Below are 17923 nucleotides of genomic sequence, written 5' to 3' on the forward strand. Positions count from 1 at the left end.
CAAGTAGTTGATCCAGGGAGAGAGACTGTCTTGTCAAAGAACTCCAACGTTCATTTGGAACCGCTGAATCTGGGGCTCTGTCTAAACTTCATTTTGAGAATGTGAATATACAAGTTTTTTTCACATTAACAATTAAAAGCAATGAATAGAAAATTTATTTTACTAAAAACATACCCTACAATCTTTGTACATTATGTTTATTTTCTTTTGGGAATTGTTTTCAGATATATTTTTCGAGGTGTTCACATACCTCAGAAAGGATATTCATTTATTTATTCAGTCATTCAGCAGATGTGTACCTACCACTTGTTATGTATTAAGGCATTGTTCTAGGTAGACCCTGAGATGAGCCCTCAAGAACCTTACATTCTGGAGGCAGAGACAGGTGGTAACGAGATAAATGATCTTAGGTTGTGAGACATGCTCTGGAGAAAATAAAATGGTGACGGATGGGAGCAGGTGGGGATAGTCAGGGGACCACTTAATGACCCGGCCATAAGAAGGTCTAGCTGTGTCTCCCAACAGAGGCCAGCTTGGCATTTTGGAATGGAGGACTGTCCTATGCATTGTGCTAAATGCCAGCAGTGCCCCCAATCACTGGGACAGCTGTAAAAGGGCACCTGCATGTCTCCATATGTGCTGGGGGACATGATGGAACCCTAAGGAGGAGGTGCATTCCAGGCAGAGGATCAGTGCAAGCAAATGTCCTTAGATGAGACCAAGCATGGCACTTCGCACATCGAAGACCACTGCAGACGTTGTTGTGGCTGCTGTAAACTGCTGGCAGGCAGGTACAGGTGGGCAGGGCCTGTTCAAGGTCAGAGGTTTGGATTTTAATTGCAGTTAGAAGCCATTGGAACATTTTCAGTAAGAGCATGATACAATCTATATATACTTTTTTTTTCAATTAAAGTTTATTGGGGTGACAACTTTTAGTAAAGTTACATAGATTTCAGGTGTACAGTCTGTAATACATCATCTATAAATCCCATTGTGTGTTCACCACCCAGAGTCAGTTCTCCTTCCATCACCATATATTTGACCCCTTCCATCCCCACCCTCCTCTCCCCTTACCCTCTGGTAACCACTGAACTATTGTCTGTGTCTACGAGTTTTTCTTTCACAGTTTTTCTTTCTCATTTGTTTGTCTTGTTCTTTTGTTGTTTTTGGTTTATATACCACATATCAGTGAAATCACATGGTTCTCTGCTTTTTCTGTCTAACTTATTTCGCTTAGCATTATACTCTCAAAATTCATAAATGTTGTCACAAAGGGTCCAATTTATCTTTTCTTACCGCCGAATAGTATTCCATTGTGTATATATACCACAACTTCTTTATCCATTCATCTATTGAAGGACATTTTGGTTGTTTTCATGTCTTGGCCACCATAAATACAGCTGCAATGAACACTGGAGCACACTTGTCTTTATGGATAAATGTTTTCAGATTTTTTGGGTAGATACCCAGGAGAGGGATTGCTGGGTCATATGGTAATTCTATTTGTAATTTTTTGAGGAACCTCCACACTGCCTTCCATAGCGGCTGCACCAGTCTGCATTCCCACCAACATTGTATGAGGTTTCCTTTTTCTCCACAGCCTCTCCAACACTTGTTACTATTTGTCTTGTTGATGATAGCCATTCTGACTGGGGTTAGGTGATATCTCATTGTGATTTTTATTAGCATTTCTCTGATGATCAGTGATGTTGAGCATTTTTTCATATGTCTATTTGCCATTTGTATGTCCTCTGGAGAAACGTCTCTTCGGGTCCTCTGCCTATTTTTTGATTGTGTTGTTTGTTTTTTTGTTGTTGAGTTGCATGAGTTCCTTGTATATTTTGGATATTAGCCCCGATCAGAGGTACTGTTTGCAAAAATCTTCTCCCATTCAGTTGGTTCACTCTTTATTTTGTCGATGGTTTCTTTTGCTATGCAGATGCTTTTAAGTTTGATATAGTCCCATTCATTTATTTTAGCTTTTACTTCCCTTGCCTTTGGAGTCAAATTCATAAAATGCTCTTTGAACCCCAGGTCCATAAGTTTAGTACCTATGTTTTCTTCTATGCAGTTTATTGTTTCAGGTTTTATACTTAAGTCTTTGATCCATTTCGAATTAATTTTGGTACATGGTGACAGATAGGAGTCCAATTTCATTCTTTTGCACGTGGCTTTCCAGGTCTGCCAGCACCATTTATTGAAGAGGCTGTCTTTTCTCCATTGTATGTTTTTTGCTTCTTTGTCAAAAATTACCTGTCCATATTTATGTGGTTTTATTTCTGGGTTTTCAATTCTATTCCATTGGTCTGTGTGTCTGTTTTTCTGCCAATACCATGCTGTTTTGATCATTGTTGCCCTGTAGTACAAGCTAAAGTCAGGAAGTGTGATACCTCCAGCATTGTTCTTTTTTCTTAGGATAGCTTTGGCTATTCCCGAGTAACCAAGTAGTCTTTTGTGGTTTCAAACAATTCTGATGACATTTTGTGCTATTTCTTTAAAAAATGCCATTGGGATTTTGATGGGGATTGCATTAAATCTGTATATTGCTTTGGGTAATATGGCCATTTTAACTATGTTGATTATTCAAATCCATGAGCATGGAATGTCTTTCCATTTCTTTGTGTCTTCTACAATTTCTTTTAAAAATGTCTTACAGTTTTCAGCATATAGGCTTCACATCCTGGATTAAGTTTATTCCTAGGTATTTTATTCTTTTTTTCCCTTCAATTTTTTAAATTAATTTCAGGTGCACAAGACAATGTAAAACTTAGACATTTATCTTTTATATCCCTCACACTGTGTGAACCCTCCTCCGCCACCTTCCCCTCACCTTCCCCCTTATCCCCACCCCCCCGCCCATCTAGCAACCCTCAGTTTTTCCTCTATGTCTCCAAAACTGTTTCTGATTAGTTCATTCACTTATTCTTTGCTTTAGATTCCACATATAAGTGAGATCATATGGTATTTGTCTTTCTCTGTCTGACTTATTTCACTTAACATAATGTTCTCTAGGTCCATCCATGTTGTTGCAAATGGTAAGATTTCTTTCTTCTTTATGGCTGCGTAATACTCCATTGTATAAATGTACCACACTTTCTTAATCCAGTCATCTACTGATGGGCATTTTGTTTGTTTCCTTGTCTTGGCTATTGTGTATAGTGCTGCAATAAACATAGGAGTGCATAAAAATTTTTGAATTGGAGTTTTGGATTTCTCCAGATAGATACCTTGGAGTGGAATTACTGGATCATAGGGTAGTTCCATTTTCAGATTTTTGAGATACCTCCATACTGTTTTCCATAGTGGCTGCACCAATCTGCAATCCCACCAACAGTGCACAAGCGTTCCCTTTTCTCCACATCCACGCCAGCACTTGTTGTTTGTTGATTTATTGATGATAGCCATTTTGACCGGGGTGAGGTGGTATCTCATTGTGGTTTTCATTTGCATTTCTCTGATGGTTAGTGAGGTTGAGCATTTCTTCATATGTCTGTTTGCCATCTGTATGTCCTTTTTAGAAAAATGTCTCTTCAAGTCCTCTGCCCATTTTTTAATTGGGTCGTTTGTTTTTTTGGAGTTGAGTTGAGTGAGTTTTTCATAGATTTGTGATATTAATCCCTTATCAGATATATCATTGGCAAATATTTTTTCCCATTCAGTAGGATCCCTTTTTGTTTTATTGATGGTTTCCTTTGCTGTGAAAAAACTTTTTAGTTTGATATAATCCCACATGTTTATTTTTTCTCTTACTTCCCTCGCGCGAGGGGATATATCAGTAAAAATCTTACTCCGGGTAATGTCTGTGAAGTTTCTTCCTATATTTTCTTCTAGGTATTTTATGGTTTCAGATCTTACATTTAAGTCTTTAAGCCATTTTGAATTTATTTTTGTATATGGTGTAAGGAGGAAGTCCAGCTTCATTTTTTTGCATGTGTCTGTCCAGGTTTCCCAGCACCATTTATTGAATAGACTGTCTTTACCCCATCGTACATTCTTGCTTCCATTGTCGTAGATTAAATAGCCATATAGGCATGGATTTATTTCTGGACTCTCTATTCTGTTCCATTGATCTATGTGTCTGTTTTTATGCCAGTACCATGCTGTTTTGATTACTGTAGCCTTGTAGTATAATTTGAAGTCAGGTATTGTTATACCTCCCACTTTGTTCTTATTTCTCAAGATTGCCTTGGCTATTCGGGGTCTTTTATGGTCCCATATAAATTTTAGGATTATATGTTCTATTTCTGTGAAAAACGTCGTTGGTAGTTTGATAGGAATTGCGTTGAATATGTATATTGCCTTAGGCAGTATGGACATTTTAACTATATTAATTCTTCCTATCCATGAATATGATATGTGTTTCCATCTATTTATATCTTCCTTCATTCCTTTCTTCAGTGTCTTATAATTTTCTGAGTACAGATCTTTTACTTCTTTGGTTAAATTTATTCCCAGGTATTTTATAGTCTTTGGAGCAATTGTAAATGGGGTTGTTTTTTTAATTTCTCCTTCTGATGTTTTATTATTGGTATATACAAATGCAACTGATTTCTGAATATTAATTTTGTATCCTGCTACTTACTAAATTCATCTATCAGCTCTAATAGCTTCTTGGTGGAGTCTTTAGGGTTCTCTATAGATAGTATCATATCATATGCATATAATGATAATTTTACTTCCTCCTTACCAATTTGGATGCCTTTTATTTCTTTTTCTTGTCTGACTGCTGTGGCTAGAACTTCCAGCACTATGTTGAATAGAAGCGGAGATAGTGGGCAACCTTGCCTTGTTCCTGATCTTAGGGGGAATGGTTTTAGCTTTTCCCCATTGAGTATGGTGTTAGCTGTGGGTTTGTCATATATGGCCTTTATTATGTTGAGATATGATCCCTCTATTCCCACTTTCTTAAGGGTTTTTAACATAAATGGCATCTGGATTTTATCAAATGCTTTTTCTGCATCTATTGATATGATCATATCAATGTGGAAGAAATGGACAATTTTTATTGTCCATTATTGTGATTTTTATTTTCATTTTGTTAATGCGGTGTATCACATTAATTGATTTGCGGATGTTGACCCACCCTTGCATACCAGGGATGAATCCCACTTGATCATGGTGTATGATCTTTTTAATGTATTGTTGAATTGTGTTCGCTAATATTTTGTTGAGAATTTTTGCATCTACTCATTAGCGATATCGGCCTGTAGTTTTCTTTTTTTGTGGTGTCTTTGTCTGATTTTGGGATCAGGGTGATAGTGGCTTCGTAAAAAGTGTTTGGGAGCCTTCCCTCCTTCTGGATTTTTTGGAAGAGCTTGAGGAAAATAGGTGATAATTCTTTTTTGAACGTTTTGTAAAATTCACCTGTAAAGCCATCTGATCCAGGGCTTTTGTTTGTTGGGAGATTGTTGATTACCGATTCAATTTCCGTGGTGGTAATCAGTCTATTCAGGTTTTCTGTTTCTTCTTGAGTTAGCCTTGGAAGGTTGTAGGCCTCTAGAAAATTGTCCATTTCTTCCAGATTGTCAAATTTGTTGGCATATAGTTGCTCATAGTAATTTCTTAAAATTTTTTGTATTTCTGCGGTGTCCGTTGTCACTTCTCCTCTTTCATTTCTGATTTTATTAATTTGGGTCCTCTCTCTCTTTTTTTTAATGAGTCTGGCTAAAGGTTTGTCGATTTTGTTTATCTTCTCTAAGAACTAACTCTTGGATTCATTGATCTTTTGTATTGTTTTTCTGGTTTCTATTTCATTTATTTCCACTCTGATCTTTATTATCTCCTTCCTTGTACTCCCTTTGGGCTTATTTTGCTGTTCTTTTTCCAGATCCCTTAAGTGTGAAGATAAACTGTTGATTAGTGCTGTTTCTTGTTTCTTTAGGTAGGCCTGCAAAGCTATGAATTTCCCTCCTAGGACTGCTTTTGCGGCATCCCATAGATTTTGGGTCGTCGTGTTTTCATTTTCGTTTGTCTCGAGATATCTTTTGATTTCTTCCTTGATCTCCTGGTTGACCCATTCATTATTTAGTAACATGTTATTCAGCCTCCAGGAATTGGTGTGTCTTCCAGTTTTTTTCCTGTAGTTCATTTCTAATTTCATAGCATTGTGATCAGAGAAGACAATTGGTATGATTTCAATTTTCTTAAATTTATCAAGACTTGTTTTGTGGCCTTAACATATAGTCTATCTTGGAAAATGTTCCATGTGTGCTTGAGAAGAACGTGTATTCTGCAGCTTTGGGGTGAAATGCTCTGAAAATATCGATTAAATCCAAGTGGTCCAATGTGTCATTTAAGGCTGTTGTTTCCATATTGATTTTCTGTCTGGAAAACCTGTCCCTTGTTGTCAGACGTGTGTTGAAGTCCCCTACTATGATAGTGTTACTGTTGATCTCTGTCTTTATGTCAGTCAATATCTGTTTTATATATTTAGGTGCTCCTGTGTTGGGTGCATAGATGTTTACTAGGGTTCTGTCCTCTTGTCGGATCGATCCCTTTATTATTATATAGTTCCCATCTTTGTCTTTTAAATGTTCTTCATTTTAAAGTCTATTTTGTCAGATACAGGTATTGGAACTCCAGCTTTTTTCTCATTTCCATTTGCATGAAATATCTTACTCCAACCCTTCACTTTCAGCCTGTGTGTGTCTTTTGATCTGAGGTGAGTCTCTTGTATACAGCATATACAAAGGTCTTGCTTTCTTATCCTCTCAGCCACCCTATGTCTCTTGATTGGAGCATTTAATCCGTTTACATTTAAAGTGATTATTGATAGGTATATAGTTATTGCCATTTTAAAATCTGTAGTTAGATTGTTTTCATCTTTCTTCTATTTGCAGAGTCCTTTTAGTATTTCTTACAATGCTGGCTTGGTGGTAATAAATTCCTTTAGCTTATTCTTTTCTGGAAAACTCTTTATCTCTCCATCAACTTTAAATGATAGCCTTGCTGGATAAAGCAATCTAGGTTGTAGGCCTTTGTTTTCCATCACTTTGAGTATCTCCTGCCACTCCCTCCTGGCCTTCAATGTTTCTGTAGAAAAGTCATTTGATAGTCTTATGGGAGTTCCCTTGTGTGTAACCCTCTGTCTTTCTCTTGCTGCTTTTAGGAGTCTCTTTGTCTTTAATCTTTGCCATTTTAACTATAATGTATCTTGGTGTGGACCTGTTTGGGTTTATCCTGGTTGGAACTCTCTGCACTTCCTGGGATTGTATGTGGGTTTCCTTCATTAGGTTAGGGAAGTTTTCGGACATTGTTACTTCAAATATGTTCTCAATCCCTTGCTTCCTCTCTTCACCTTCTGGTATTTCTATGATGTGCATGTTGTTGCACTTGATGTTATCCCAGAGGTCTCTTAAACCATCTTCATTGTTTTTTATTCTTTTTTCATTCTGTTGTTCTGTTTGGGTGATCTCTGCTACCTTGTCTTCTAAGTCGCTGATTCTATCCTCTGCTTCATCTAGCCTGCTGTTAATTCCTTCAAGTGAGTTCTTAATTTCAGTAATTGTGTTCTTTAGTTCTAACTGGTTGTTCATTATGATTTCTGCATCCTTCTTTATGTCGTCTCTAAGCTCCTTAAACATGCTTATCATCAGTGTTCTGAACACTGTCTCTGATAGGTTGGTTACCTCTGTTTCATTTGGTTCCATTTATGGAGGTTTCTTCTGTTCTTTTATTTGGGACTCGTTTCTTTGTTTCCCCATTCTGGCTGACTCTCTGTGTTTGCTTGGATGTATTAGGTAGATCCTCTAGAGTTCTTAGTTCTTGCTGGGTTATCTTATGTAGTATGTGTCCTTTATATTTGACTTGCACTACTTCATTCTTCTCCTCTGCGTGTGCTCCAAAGGTGACTTCATGCATTGTGTATATTGTCCTGTTAAAGAAGATCTTTAATTGCTTTTTGCTTGTGAGTATGTGGTGTTAACTCGTAGGCTGACTAGTTGTGAAACTTGGCTCTGCCATCCGCAGGGTGTTCTGTTGTGTGAGGGTTGACCATTTAAATGTGGTTTGGCCTCTATGGGTTCTTGTGCCTGTAGAGAATTCCCTCTGGGTGTGTCACTTATAGGTCAAACCTGGTAGTACTCTGGTTTGGTCAGGAGTTGGCCTCTGGGTGCGTTGAATCTTGTGCCTCTTAAGCTGGGCCCCGGTAGGCAATTTCAGAACAAAGCAAATCACCAAGCACAACAACAACAACAACAAAGAAAAACTCAAATACATTCACATGTAAAAACAACCGACAACCCACACTCAACACAGGCAAAGATGTCAAAGATATAAAGACAAAACAAAACAAAACAAAATGAAAAAACAACAACAACAAAAAAAAAGCAACGCCATTCTTGGCTTAAGCCCACCAAGTCATCTCCAGTTTGTCCTCTGCTGTACCAGAGAGTCCTCTGTGTATTATGCAGGCAGAGCTGGTCACCTGGTGCCCAGAGTGACGTTGGGACTGCAGATTTAGATGCGTGGTGCTGAGGGGTCTGGATGGTAGTGTCTACAAAGTCAGTGCAGTTGCTGTCCTTGCCTGCACATATGTGCACGGAGAGTAGCACCACCAGTCCTGTATCCAGTTCTCCTGAGTCTTAGGGCACTTCTTCTGTGTATGTGTGTGTGTGTCTGTGTGTGTGTCTGTGTGTGTGTGTGTGTAGCAGGCGGGAGATTTCTGAGCTGATAAAAGCCCATGATCCCTGGGAGTGCCTCCGCAGTTGTAATTGCCCTTTCTTCTATTTGCAGAGTCCTTTTTGGCAGGCCAGAAAGGGTGGGGGCTAGGGATGGAGGGGTCTTCTGTCTCCCAGCCCAGCTGTGTCACACTTTTCCCACAAGCCAGAAAAGGTGGTGGCTGGGGGTGGAGGAGTCTCTTCTCTCCTAGCCTAGCAAAAATCACACTCTTCCCAGCCTCTTCCCTGGGTCAGAGCTGCACGCCAGTCTTCCCAGAGCCTGAGCACTAAGGCTCCTCTGTAATCTGACACTACTCCTCAGTTCAGGGGCCAGTTTAAATCTCTGGAAGGGAGGGGTTAGGATTGGGAGAGTGGGGGGAAGGGCCCAGGTATGGAGTTTGTGTCCTTTGTCCGACCTAGGGCCCAATTGCCTGCCCCCCTTGGCAGGAGAGATCAGCTGTGGGACGCAGGGAAAGAGCCCACCTCCTGGCTTTTGTGTTCTCTGTTCTGTCCTGGGATCCCCTGCGTGTCTGCAGCTTTCGGATGCTGGTGGCGTTTCCACAGCCGCAGATGCCGCCTGCGTTTCCACAGCCGCAGATGTGGGCCACGTTTCCACAGTCGCAGATGCAGTCTGTGTCCCCACTCCACTACCTTCCCTCTTCCCCTGCTCACCCAATTTGCCCACCTTCAAGTAATCCTTGCACGAGTCTCTTAGCTGTTCTGCGTGATGAGCAGAGTCCTTTGATGAGTTATAGATGTCCCGTTTGTGATAAGATCCAGAGGAGAACTCAAAAAGTGCGCCCTGCTGCCGCCATTCCTATGACGTCATGTCCGGTATTTTATTATTTTGCTGCAATTGTGAAAGGAATTGGGTTTTTTTGTTTCTTTTTCTGAGATTTCATTGTTACTATATAGGATTGCAGTGGACTTTTGAATGTTGATTTTGTAGCCGGCAACTCTACTGTATTCGTTGATTGTTTCTAATAGCTTTTTGGTGGAGTTTTTAGGGTTTTCTTTATGTTGCATCATGTCATCTGCAAAGAGTGACAGTTTAACTTCTTCATTCCCAATTTGGATGCCTTTTCTTTCTTTGTCTTGCCTGATTGCTCTGGTGAGGACTTCCAACACTATGTTGAAAAGCAGAGGTGACAGGGGACAGCCCGCCGGTCGAGTTCCTGAACATAGAGCAAAGGGATTCAGTTTTTTACTGTTAATTATGAGATTAGATGAGGGTTTGTCGTATATGGCCTTTATCACGTTAAGGTATTTTCCTTCTATACCTATTTTATTAACTGTTTTAATCATAAATGGATGTTGTATTTTGTCAGATGCTTTTTCTGCATCAATTGATATAATCATATGATTTTTGTCCTTTATTTTGTTTATGGGATATATTGCATTGATGGATTTGCATATGTTGAACCACCCTTGTGCCCCTGGGATAAACCTCACTTGGTCATGATGAATAATCCTTTTTTTTAATTTTTTATTTTATTTTTTTAATTTATTGGGGTGACAATTGTTAGTAAAATTACATAGATTTCAGGTGTACAATTCTGTAGCACTGAGTAATCTTTTTAATACATTGTTGCATTCAATTTGCTAGAATTTTGTTTAGGATTTTTGCATCTGTACTCATCAAAGATTGGTCTGGAGTTTTCTTTTTTTGCATTATCCTTACCAGGTTTTGGTATCAGGGTAATGTTAACCTCATAAAAATGAGTTAGGGAGTATTGTCTCTTCTTCAAGTTTTGGAAGAGTTTGAGCAGTACTGGTCTTCGATCCTCTTTGACGGTTTGGTAGAATTCACTAGTGAAGCCATCTGGTCCCGGACTTTTGCTTTTGGGAAGGTTTCGGATGACTGATTCAGTTTTGTTACTAGTGATAGGTCTATTTAGATTTTCCAGTTCTTCATGGGTCAGCCTACGAAGGCTATATGTTTCTAAGAACTTGTCCATTTCTTCTAAGTTATTGAATTTGGTGCCATATAGTCCTTCATAATATTCTTGCATGATCCTTTGTATTTCTGTGGCATACGTGATAACTTCCTCTCTTTGATTTCTGATTTTGTTTATTAGTGTCTTTTCTCTTTTAATCTTAGTGAGTCTAGCCACGGGATTGTCAAATTTGTTAATCTTTTCAAAGAACCAGCTCTTTGTCACATTAATTTTTTCTATTGTCTTTAGTTCTCTATTTTTAGTTCTGCTCTGATTTTTATTATTTCCTTTCTTCTGCTGACCTTGGGTTTCATTTGTTCTTCTTTTTCTAGTTCTTTAAGGTGGAATGTGAGGTTATTTATTTGGGATTTTTCTTGTTTCTTGAGATAGGCCTGTAATGATATAAATTTCCCTCTTAAAACTGCTTTCGCTAAATCCCAAAAATTTTGGTAGGATTTGTTTTCATTCTCATTTGTTTCTGTGTACCTTTTGATCTTTCCTCTTATTTCTTCTTTGGCCTGCTCATTCTTTAAAAGTATGTTGTTTATTCTCCACGTATCTGTGGTTGTTCCTGCTTTCTTTTTGCAGCTGATATCCAATTTCAAAGCCTTGTGATCAGAGAATATGCTTGGTATGATTTCAGTCTTCTTAAATTTGCTGAGGTTAGTTTTATGACCCAATATATGATCTATCCTTGAGAACGTCCCATGTACACTGGAAAAAGAAAGTGTAGTCTGATGTTTTTGGATGAAATGCTCTACAAATGTCAATTATGTCCATTTCATCTAATGTATCATTTAGGGCTGCTGTTTATTTTTTTTCTGTTTGGATGATCTAGTCATAACTGTCAATGATGTATTTAGGTCCCCTACTATAACTGTTTTGGTCAAATTCTCCCTTTAGTTCTGTTATTAGTTGCATGGTATGTCCTCTTGTTGTATAGTCCCTTTTACCATTACGAAGTGTCCATCTTTGTCTCTTGTTACCTTTTTCACCCTGAAGTCTGTTTCATCTGATATCATTATGGCTACACCTGATTTTGTCTGCATACCATTTGCTTGGAGTGTCAGTTTCCACCCTTTCACTTTGAGTTTGTGTTTCTCCTTGTAGCTGAGATGTGTCTCGGAGACAGCATATGGTTGGGTTTAGTTTTTTGATCCAATCTGCTACCCTGTGCCTTTTTATTGGTCAGTTCAGTCCATTTACATTTACTGTGATTATTGATATGTGAGGTTTTCCTATTATTTTATGTTTAGTTTTCTGGTAAGTCTGTGCCTCCATTGTTTCTCTGCCTTTTTGTTGTTGTCTGTTATTTCTGTGTGGTGATATTCTATGATTTTTCCCTCTGTTTCTTCTTTTATTAGAGTATATATTTCAGTTCTGGATTTTTTTTGAGTGGTTACCCTTAAGTTTATGTAAAAGAACGTTTGGTATTTAGAGTGTTCCATTTTCTTCAGTATGCTTACCTTCTCCATACCCATATTCCGGTTCAGGCCTTTACTCTCCCCCTTTTTATGTTTTGGTTGCCACAAATTGTCCCTGTTGATGGTGATTGAATAGCCTCCTGTAGTATTTCTTTTCATGCAGGTCATGTGTTAGAAAATTCCCTCAGCTTCTGTATGTCTGGATAGGTCTTTATTCCTCCTTCATATCTAAAGGATATCTTTGCTGGGTATATTATTCTTGGCTCATAATTTCTCTCTTTCAATAGTTTGAATATTTGGTTCCACTCCCTCCTGGCTTGAGAGTTTCTGCTGAAAAATCTGATGATATTCTCATGGGCTTTCCTTTGTAGGTTACTGTCTTCTTTTCCCTGGCTGCCTTGAGCATTCTTTCTTTGTCATTGATTTTTGACAGCTTCAATACAGTGTGCCTTGGAGAAGGCCTCTTGTGGTTGAGGTAATTAGGTGTTCTATTTGCTTCTTGGATTCTTGGATCCAGTTCTTTCCACAAGTTTGGGAAGTTCTCATCAACTATTTCTTTGAATATATGCTCTATTCCTTTCTCTCTTTCTTCTCCTTCTGGTATGCCCATTATTCTTATATTTCTCTTTCTGATGTAGTCAGAACGTTCTTGTAGAGTTCTTTCATTTCTTGTCAGTCTCAAGTCTCTTTCTCTTCTATCCGTGTCACTTCCAGGTTTCTATCTTTGATGTCACTGATTCTTTCCTCCATCTGGTCACCTCCTCTACCTAAGCTGCCTATTTCATTCTTCATTTCTTTTATTGAGTTCTTCATCTCCATAAATTCTGTTTGGTTCTTTTTTAAAATTTTAGTATCTTTGGTAAAATGTTCATTTTGTTGTTTGATTGTGTTTCTGAGTTCATTAAACTGCATGTCTGTGTTTTCTTGCTGCAATCTTGAATTCTCTGTCATTTAAGTCACATATTTCCATATCTTTAAGTTCATTTTCGGAAGACTTTTCATTTTCTAGCTGAGCTGTCTTGTTACCTTGGTTATTCATGGCAATTAATGATTTATCGTTTCTCTTCCTAGATATCTACAGGGTGGGTTCTGCAACAGGTTGATAAAAAGAGGTCTTTCTTTAATTTTCCAGTTGGTGTTGGGAGAATGTTTTATTTTTCTCTCTGACTGCAGGCTTTTATTCTCTCTCACATTGTAGTGTTATGTTTTCTCTTCAGTATTCCAGCTTCTCACACAATAGGGGCATTCCCTGGAAGGCGGGCTTCTCCTTTGTGAACTGTTCACCTGGGTCGTAGGGTGCCATGTCCTTGTAGGGATGCGGAGAGCTTTTGAATTTCCAAAGCTTTTCCTGGACCAGATTCAGAGCCCATGAGTTTCAGCTGTTCTGTTTACTCCTGCCGGGATCCGACTGGAGGCAAGGATAGGTGGGGACAGGGGCGGGGTGGGTTGTGAGAGGTGGCCTAGAGCAATGGCGACGTCCACCACAGCCAGTCCTCCTTCCACAGCTCCCTCCCCTTTGCTGGAATCTAGTTGGGCTACGAATCTGTGTTCGCGGACCACAGTTCTCAGTACTGCAAATATTCTGTTCTTTTGATCTGACACTGCTACTGTTTTGCTTCTAGCACCGGGCAGTTGGGGGTGTGGCAAGCTCTGGGAGGGTAGAGAGGGGGCAGTTAGTCTCAGTTCCTAACGCTTCCATCTCTGCAGCAGTGAGGGCTTAAACCACCATTTTCAGCCTTCTTTCCTCAGTCTTTGCTCTGAGGTCTCTGCCGTGAGCGTTGGGTTCAGCCGTGTTATATGCTGTCCCCTCAACCCTGTGGGCCATAAAAGGAGCCCTAGCAGTCCGAGTTCTTCCCTCTCCCACAGCTGCAGTAGTTCCGGGATGCAGTGAGCTCAGAGCACTGAGCTAGGTCTGCGTCCTGAGCCCACGCGGCACCATCTCCGCACTTCTCCCTTCCCTCCTCCCCCGCTCATGCAGTTTGCCCACCTTTAGGTGAGTTCAGTAGTGAGCCTCTTCGTCTTTCCTGTCTGCTGCGCAGGGAGTCATTTGTGTAGTTATAGTTTTTCAATTTGTTGTAAATTTCAGAGGATATTTCAAGAGACTCACCTCATACCACCATTTTATGACGTCACTTCATGTTTTTAAAGAAATCACTCTGGGGGAAAAATAACTTGGGCTGCTATAGGAAGCAAAGAAGGAAACCAAAAAAAAAAAAAGGTCATAACTGCCCTGATCAGTAAAAGCTTAAAGTCTCACTCAGCCAGCAATTTAAATTGGTAAGAACTGGAAGAACTTGCGGTGGAACAGCCAGCATCAGGGGTGCTGGCAGGGCGGGGCAAGGATAGAGGCAAAGGAGAGACACAGAAAAAAGGAAATAGGAGCCACTCCAGGAGTTCTAGTGCAGTGCTAGAAGAAATTAAGAGAAATGTGAGAATCTGCAGAAATATTTGTATTGCATAGTAATCAACTGTGTGTTTATCTGAGGGATCCTGAACAGAGCCCACATGGGATAAAACATTTGTGCTGCCTCTTGTTCCCGAATTGTGGTGGAAGGTTCCCGGGTTGAGTCACTCACAGAGGCCTGTCCCCGTCCTTCCCACCTTCTGGGCTTTGCTGCTCTGTCATCCACTGACCCTCTCACTATCTCCCCAGTCCTCATTTTCCCTTCCAACTGTCACGGACTCTCCATGAGTCCCCCTTACAGTCACTCCCTTGCAAACCCTCAGTTTGCCTCCTCTCACCTGGTCAAACCTCACTTCTGATTCAGTCCTGTGGCTGTTGCCCATCCACCCAGCCCATACGCCTTGGCTCATTTGCACCCCCCCTTCCTCCCTTCTGCCCTCTATCACCTCTTCCCTCTCCGCTCAGCAGGGAGTGTTGCTGGTTTCCCTGGAAGACCAGAAGCGCCCAGCCCAAAGCAAATGTGCACTGTGCTCTTGCTACGCTCACAGCCACCTAGTCTGTGCGAACGTCTCTTAGACTGGCTCGCAGCCCTGCCTTCCTCTGCAGCCCTGCCTGCCACCCAACACAAACCTTAAGGAGGCCTGGTCCTACCAGTTCTCTGCTCTTCACAGAAATACCTTCAAAGAGGTGTCTTCACATTCACCTGCCTGCCTTCATGCTTCACCCTTGCCACTGACTCAGGTCCAAAACTTTGGAGTGCCGTGGGCTCCTCCCCGCCAACCCACCACATCACAGTGTTCCCATCTAGTCCATCAGCTCTGCCTTCAGAGTAGAGACAGAACCCAACCACTGGTTGCCCTGCACCCACTGCTCCCACCCTCATCTTTGGTGTCGTTATGTCCTCCTCTGATCTGTTGTCAGCAGAGGAGCAGCAGCAGCAGTCCTTTCCAAGTGATTGAGGTGCTGGCCCTCCTCTGCTTAGAAACCTCCAGTCTTCTCAGGTCCCTCAAAGTAAAAGGTGGTGTTTTTACAGGGTCCTCCAAGATTCGACAGGATCTAGGTTTGCCTAGCCAGCACACCCTTTCTCTTGGCCTCCCCAGAACCGTGCCCTCCAGCCACAGGCCCCCTAGCCATTCTGTCACCCACAGCATGCGCCAGCCTCTGGGTCTTTGCGCTTGTTCCTCCCTCTGCCTGGAATGTTCATGCCCAGACAGCCTCGTAATTTATTCCTGGGTTTTATTTAGACCTTTGTTCAAATGTCGTGCAGAGAAGCTCTCTCTTCATCCCAACCGAAATAGGAGGCCCTCCTCAGCTGTCTGTCCCCCTGCTGGATTTTCTCAGTACTTCTTACCACCTGACATACTGTAATTTGTTTCCATTCTGTCTCCATTTACTGGAATATGTGCTCCACTATTGCAGGGCTATTGCTAGGGAAGTGTCTGGCACATGAGTGGTGCTGAGTAACCACTAGTTAAATGAAAGGTGTTGACTTATGAATCCCAAGACCAGGGCCTTGGTGCCTTTGAATCTTGAACGAGGACTTATGACTTAGAGTGGCCTTGTGTCCCCACTGCTTAGCCCCTATGGCTGTTGTGTGTGGTGACCATGCCAGTCTGCCAGGGGGAATGTAGTGCCTGTGGCTTATAGAGCACACTGGGATGAACCAAACATTTGTGGCACTCTTGAAAAATTTCCTTGTTTTACATTGTCCTAAATAGTCCTTTTTGAGGTCTATGAATTTTGGTCTTTTTATGTCTTCAGTTCATGGTAAAAATCAATTATCAAAAAGTTGACAGATTTTTTTCTACCACATAGTTTCTCTGATTCTCAAATTTCTTCCCACATGCCAGGATAACAAAAATTGTCACGACATCCAATGTATGTATCAGATCTGTAAAATCCCCCAAATTACGGTTTGAATAAAGATGGAAGAGTAAAGGGTGGCAAGCTGGTAGCATAGCATTTCAGCACTAGATTCACAGTAAAAAGTATAGCTTTCTCCCCTGTCTAGTTTGAGAAGAACACAAAATCCGATTTGCTGCTCAAGGACCTCTATGTGGAAAATGCTCATCTGATGAAAGCACTTCAGGTCACTGAAGAGAAACAACGAGGGGCTGAGAGAAAAAACCGCATCTTGGAAGAAAAAGTTAGAGCTCTCAACAGACTGATCAGTAAGGTCACTTCAGCATCCCTCTCTGTGTAAAAGACTGTTTTCCTGGAATTCATTTTGAAAGAGCATCTTTTACAATTAAGCGACTGTGATTCCATAATTTTCTATGGCTCATTGGCCATGCACCCCTGGACATATGAGCCAGATGCTAGGGAAATAGACATGTTGGAAAAGACTACATTTTTGTAAGTGATCCTGGATAATTTCCTTGTAAAATTGCCAATTGTGTCACTCAGTGGTGAAATCAGATTATGGGGGCTCTCAGCAACAAACGACTAAAGAAAATGGTAAAACGATTTCAATGTTGTGCTTTTGACTTTGCCTGCAGAGATTAAAATGCAAAATTAGGGCTCTGTACAGTTTTACCATTCCTGTTACTACTTTGGGTTTAGATCATTAGTATTCTCAATGGTGGGTCTATACAAACATTACAGAAAGGCTTCACTTGCTGTTACTGACACTCAGAGATAAAGGACAAAGGACTGGAAGTACCTTCAGATGTTTGGACAGTGCTTATTTTAGGTCTGTAGACTCAGGGATGATGGGATTTACTGTGAATGCAGTCTTCTCCTCATTAAAATGTCATCACACTGGAAATTGTATTATATGTTAAAAAAAGTATCCAAAGTACACATAAATTATGGTCATTCAGTTTAACAGAATAAACTACTGTAGTATGAAGAGTCACTGTTTGCACTAAACGTTTCTATTAAAATTGATTAACTGCTGTTTTTTTCTAATTATGAAATATTCCAAACATAGAGAAAAATAGTTTTATAAAAAAACACTGTTGTGCCCATCAAGTAGATCTACTAAAAGCATTCTACTACAACATTCTACTACAAGCATTCTACTACAACATTACCTCTACCTAGAGGTACAGACCCTGTCCTTCTTCCCCTTCCTGGAGGCAACCACTATCCTACAGCTACTGTGTCCCATCCCCTTTTGTCTGTACATTTACTGTACATGCTTGTATGAGAAAAACTTTAAAGCATTATGGAAAGACCCAAAGACTGGAACAGATGGAAAGCTCAGTTCTTGGATAGGAAGACTCAGCATTACTGATTAATGTACTACATTCCCAATAAAAATACAAACAGGTGTTTCCTGCCCCAATCAACTGCTTGTCCCAGAATTGGGACAGTTCTAAAGTTTGTATGTACAACTAGATAAGCAAATTAAATAATCTGGAAAACTCTGAAAAAAAAAGAGCATTGAATAGGAATTAGTTCTACCAGTTATTAAAATAGCAAGTCTCAATATAGTTAGGGTTACATGGGTATATACATTTGTCAAAACTCATCAAAGGGTACATGTCTTCATTCACT

At 40.3% G+C, this 17923-nt stretch overlaps 1 protein-coding gene across 1 annotated transcript in view; it reads left to right on the forward strand.

Moving 5' to 3' along the window:
• NINL (ninein like) overlaps positions 1–17217 on the forward strand; it is a 178995-nt gene extending 161778 nt beyond the window's left edge. The window contains exon 23 of the mRNA XM_033095566.1: positions 16434–17217. Within this exon, the coding sequence (XP_032951457.1) occupies positions 16434–16625 (192 nt within the window). The 3' untranslated portion in view covers positions 16626–17217. The remainder of the gene's footprint in view (positions 1–16433) is intronic.
• Positions 17218–17923: the final 706 nt, after the last annotated feature.

This window comes from Rhinolophus ferrumequinum, chromosome 23 (genome assembly GCF_004115265.2).
Source record: "Rhinolophus ferrumequinum isolate MPI-CBG mRhiFer1 chromosome 23, mRhiFer1_v1.p, whole genome shotgun sequence".
In the NCBI taxonomy this organism is placed as follows: Eukaryota; Metazoa; Chordata; class Mammalia; order Chiroptera; family Rhinolophidae; genus Rhinolophus; species Rhinolophus ferrumequinum.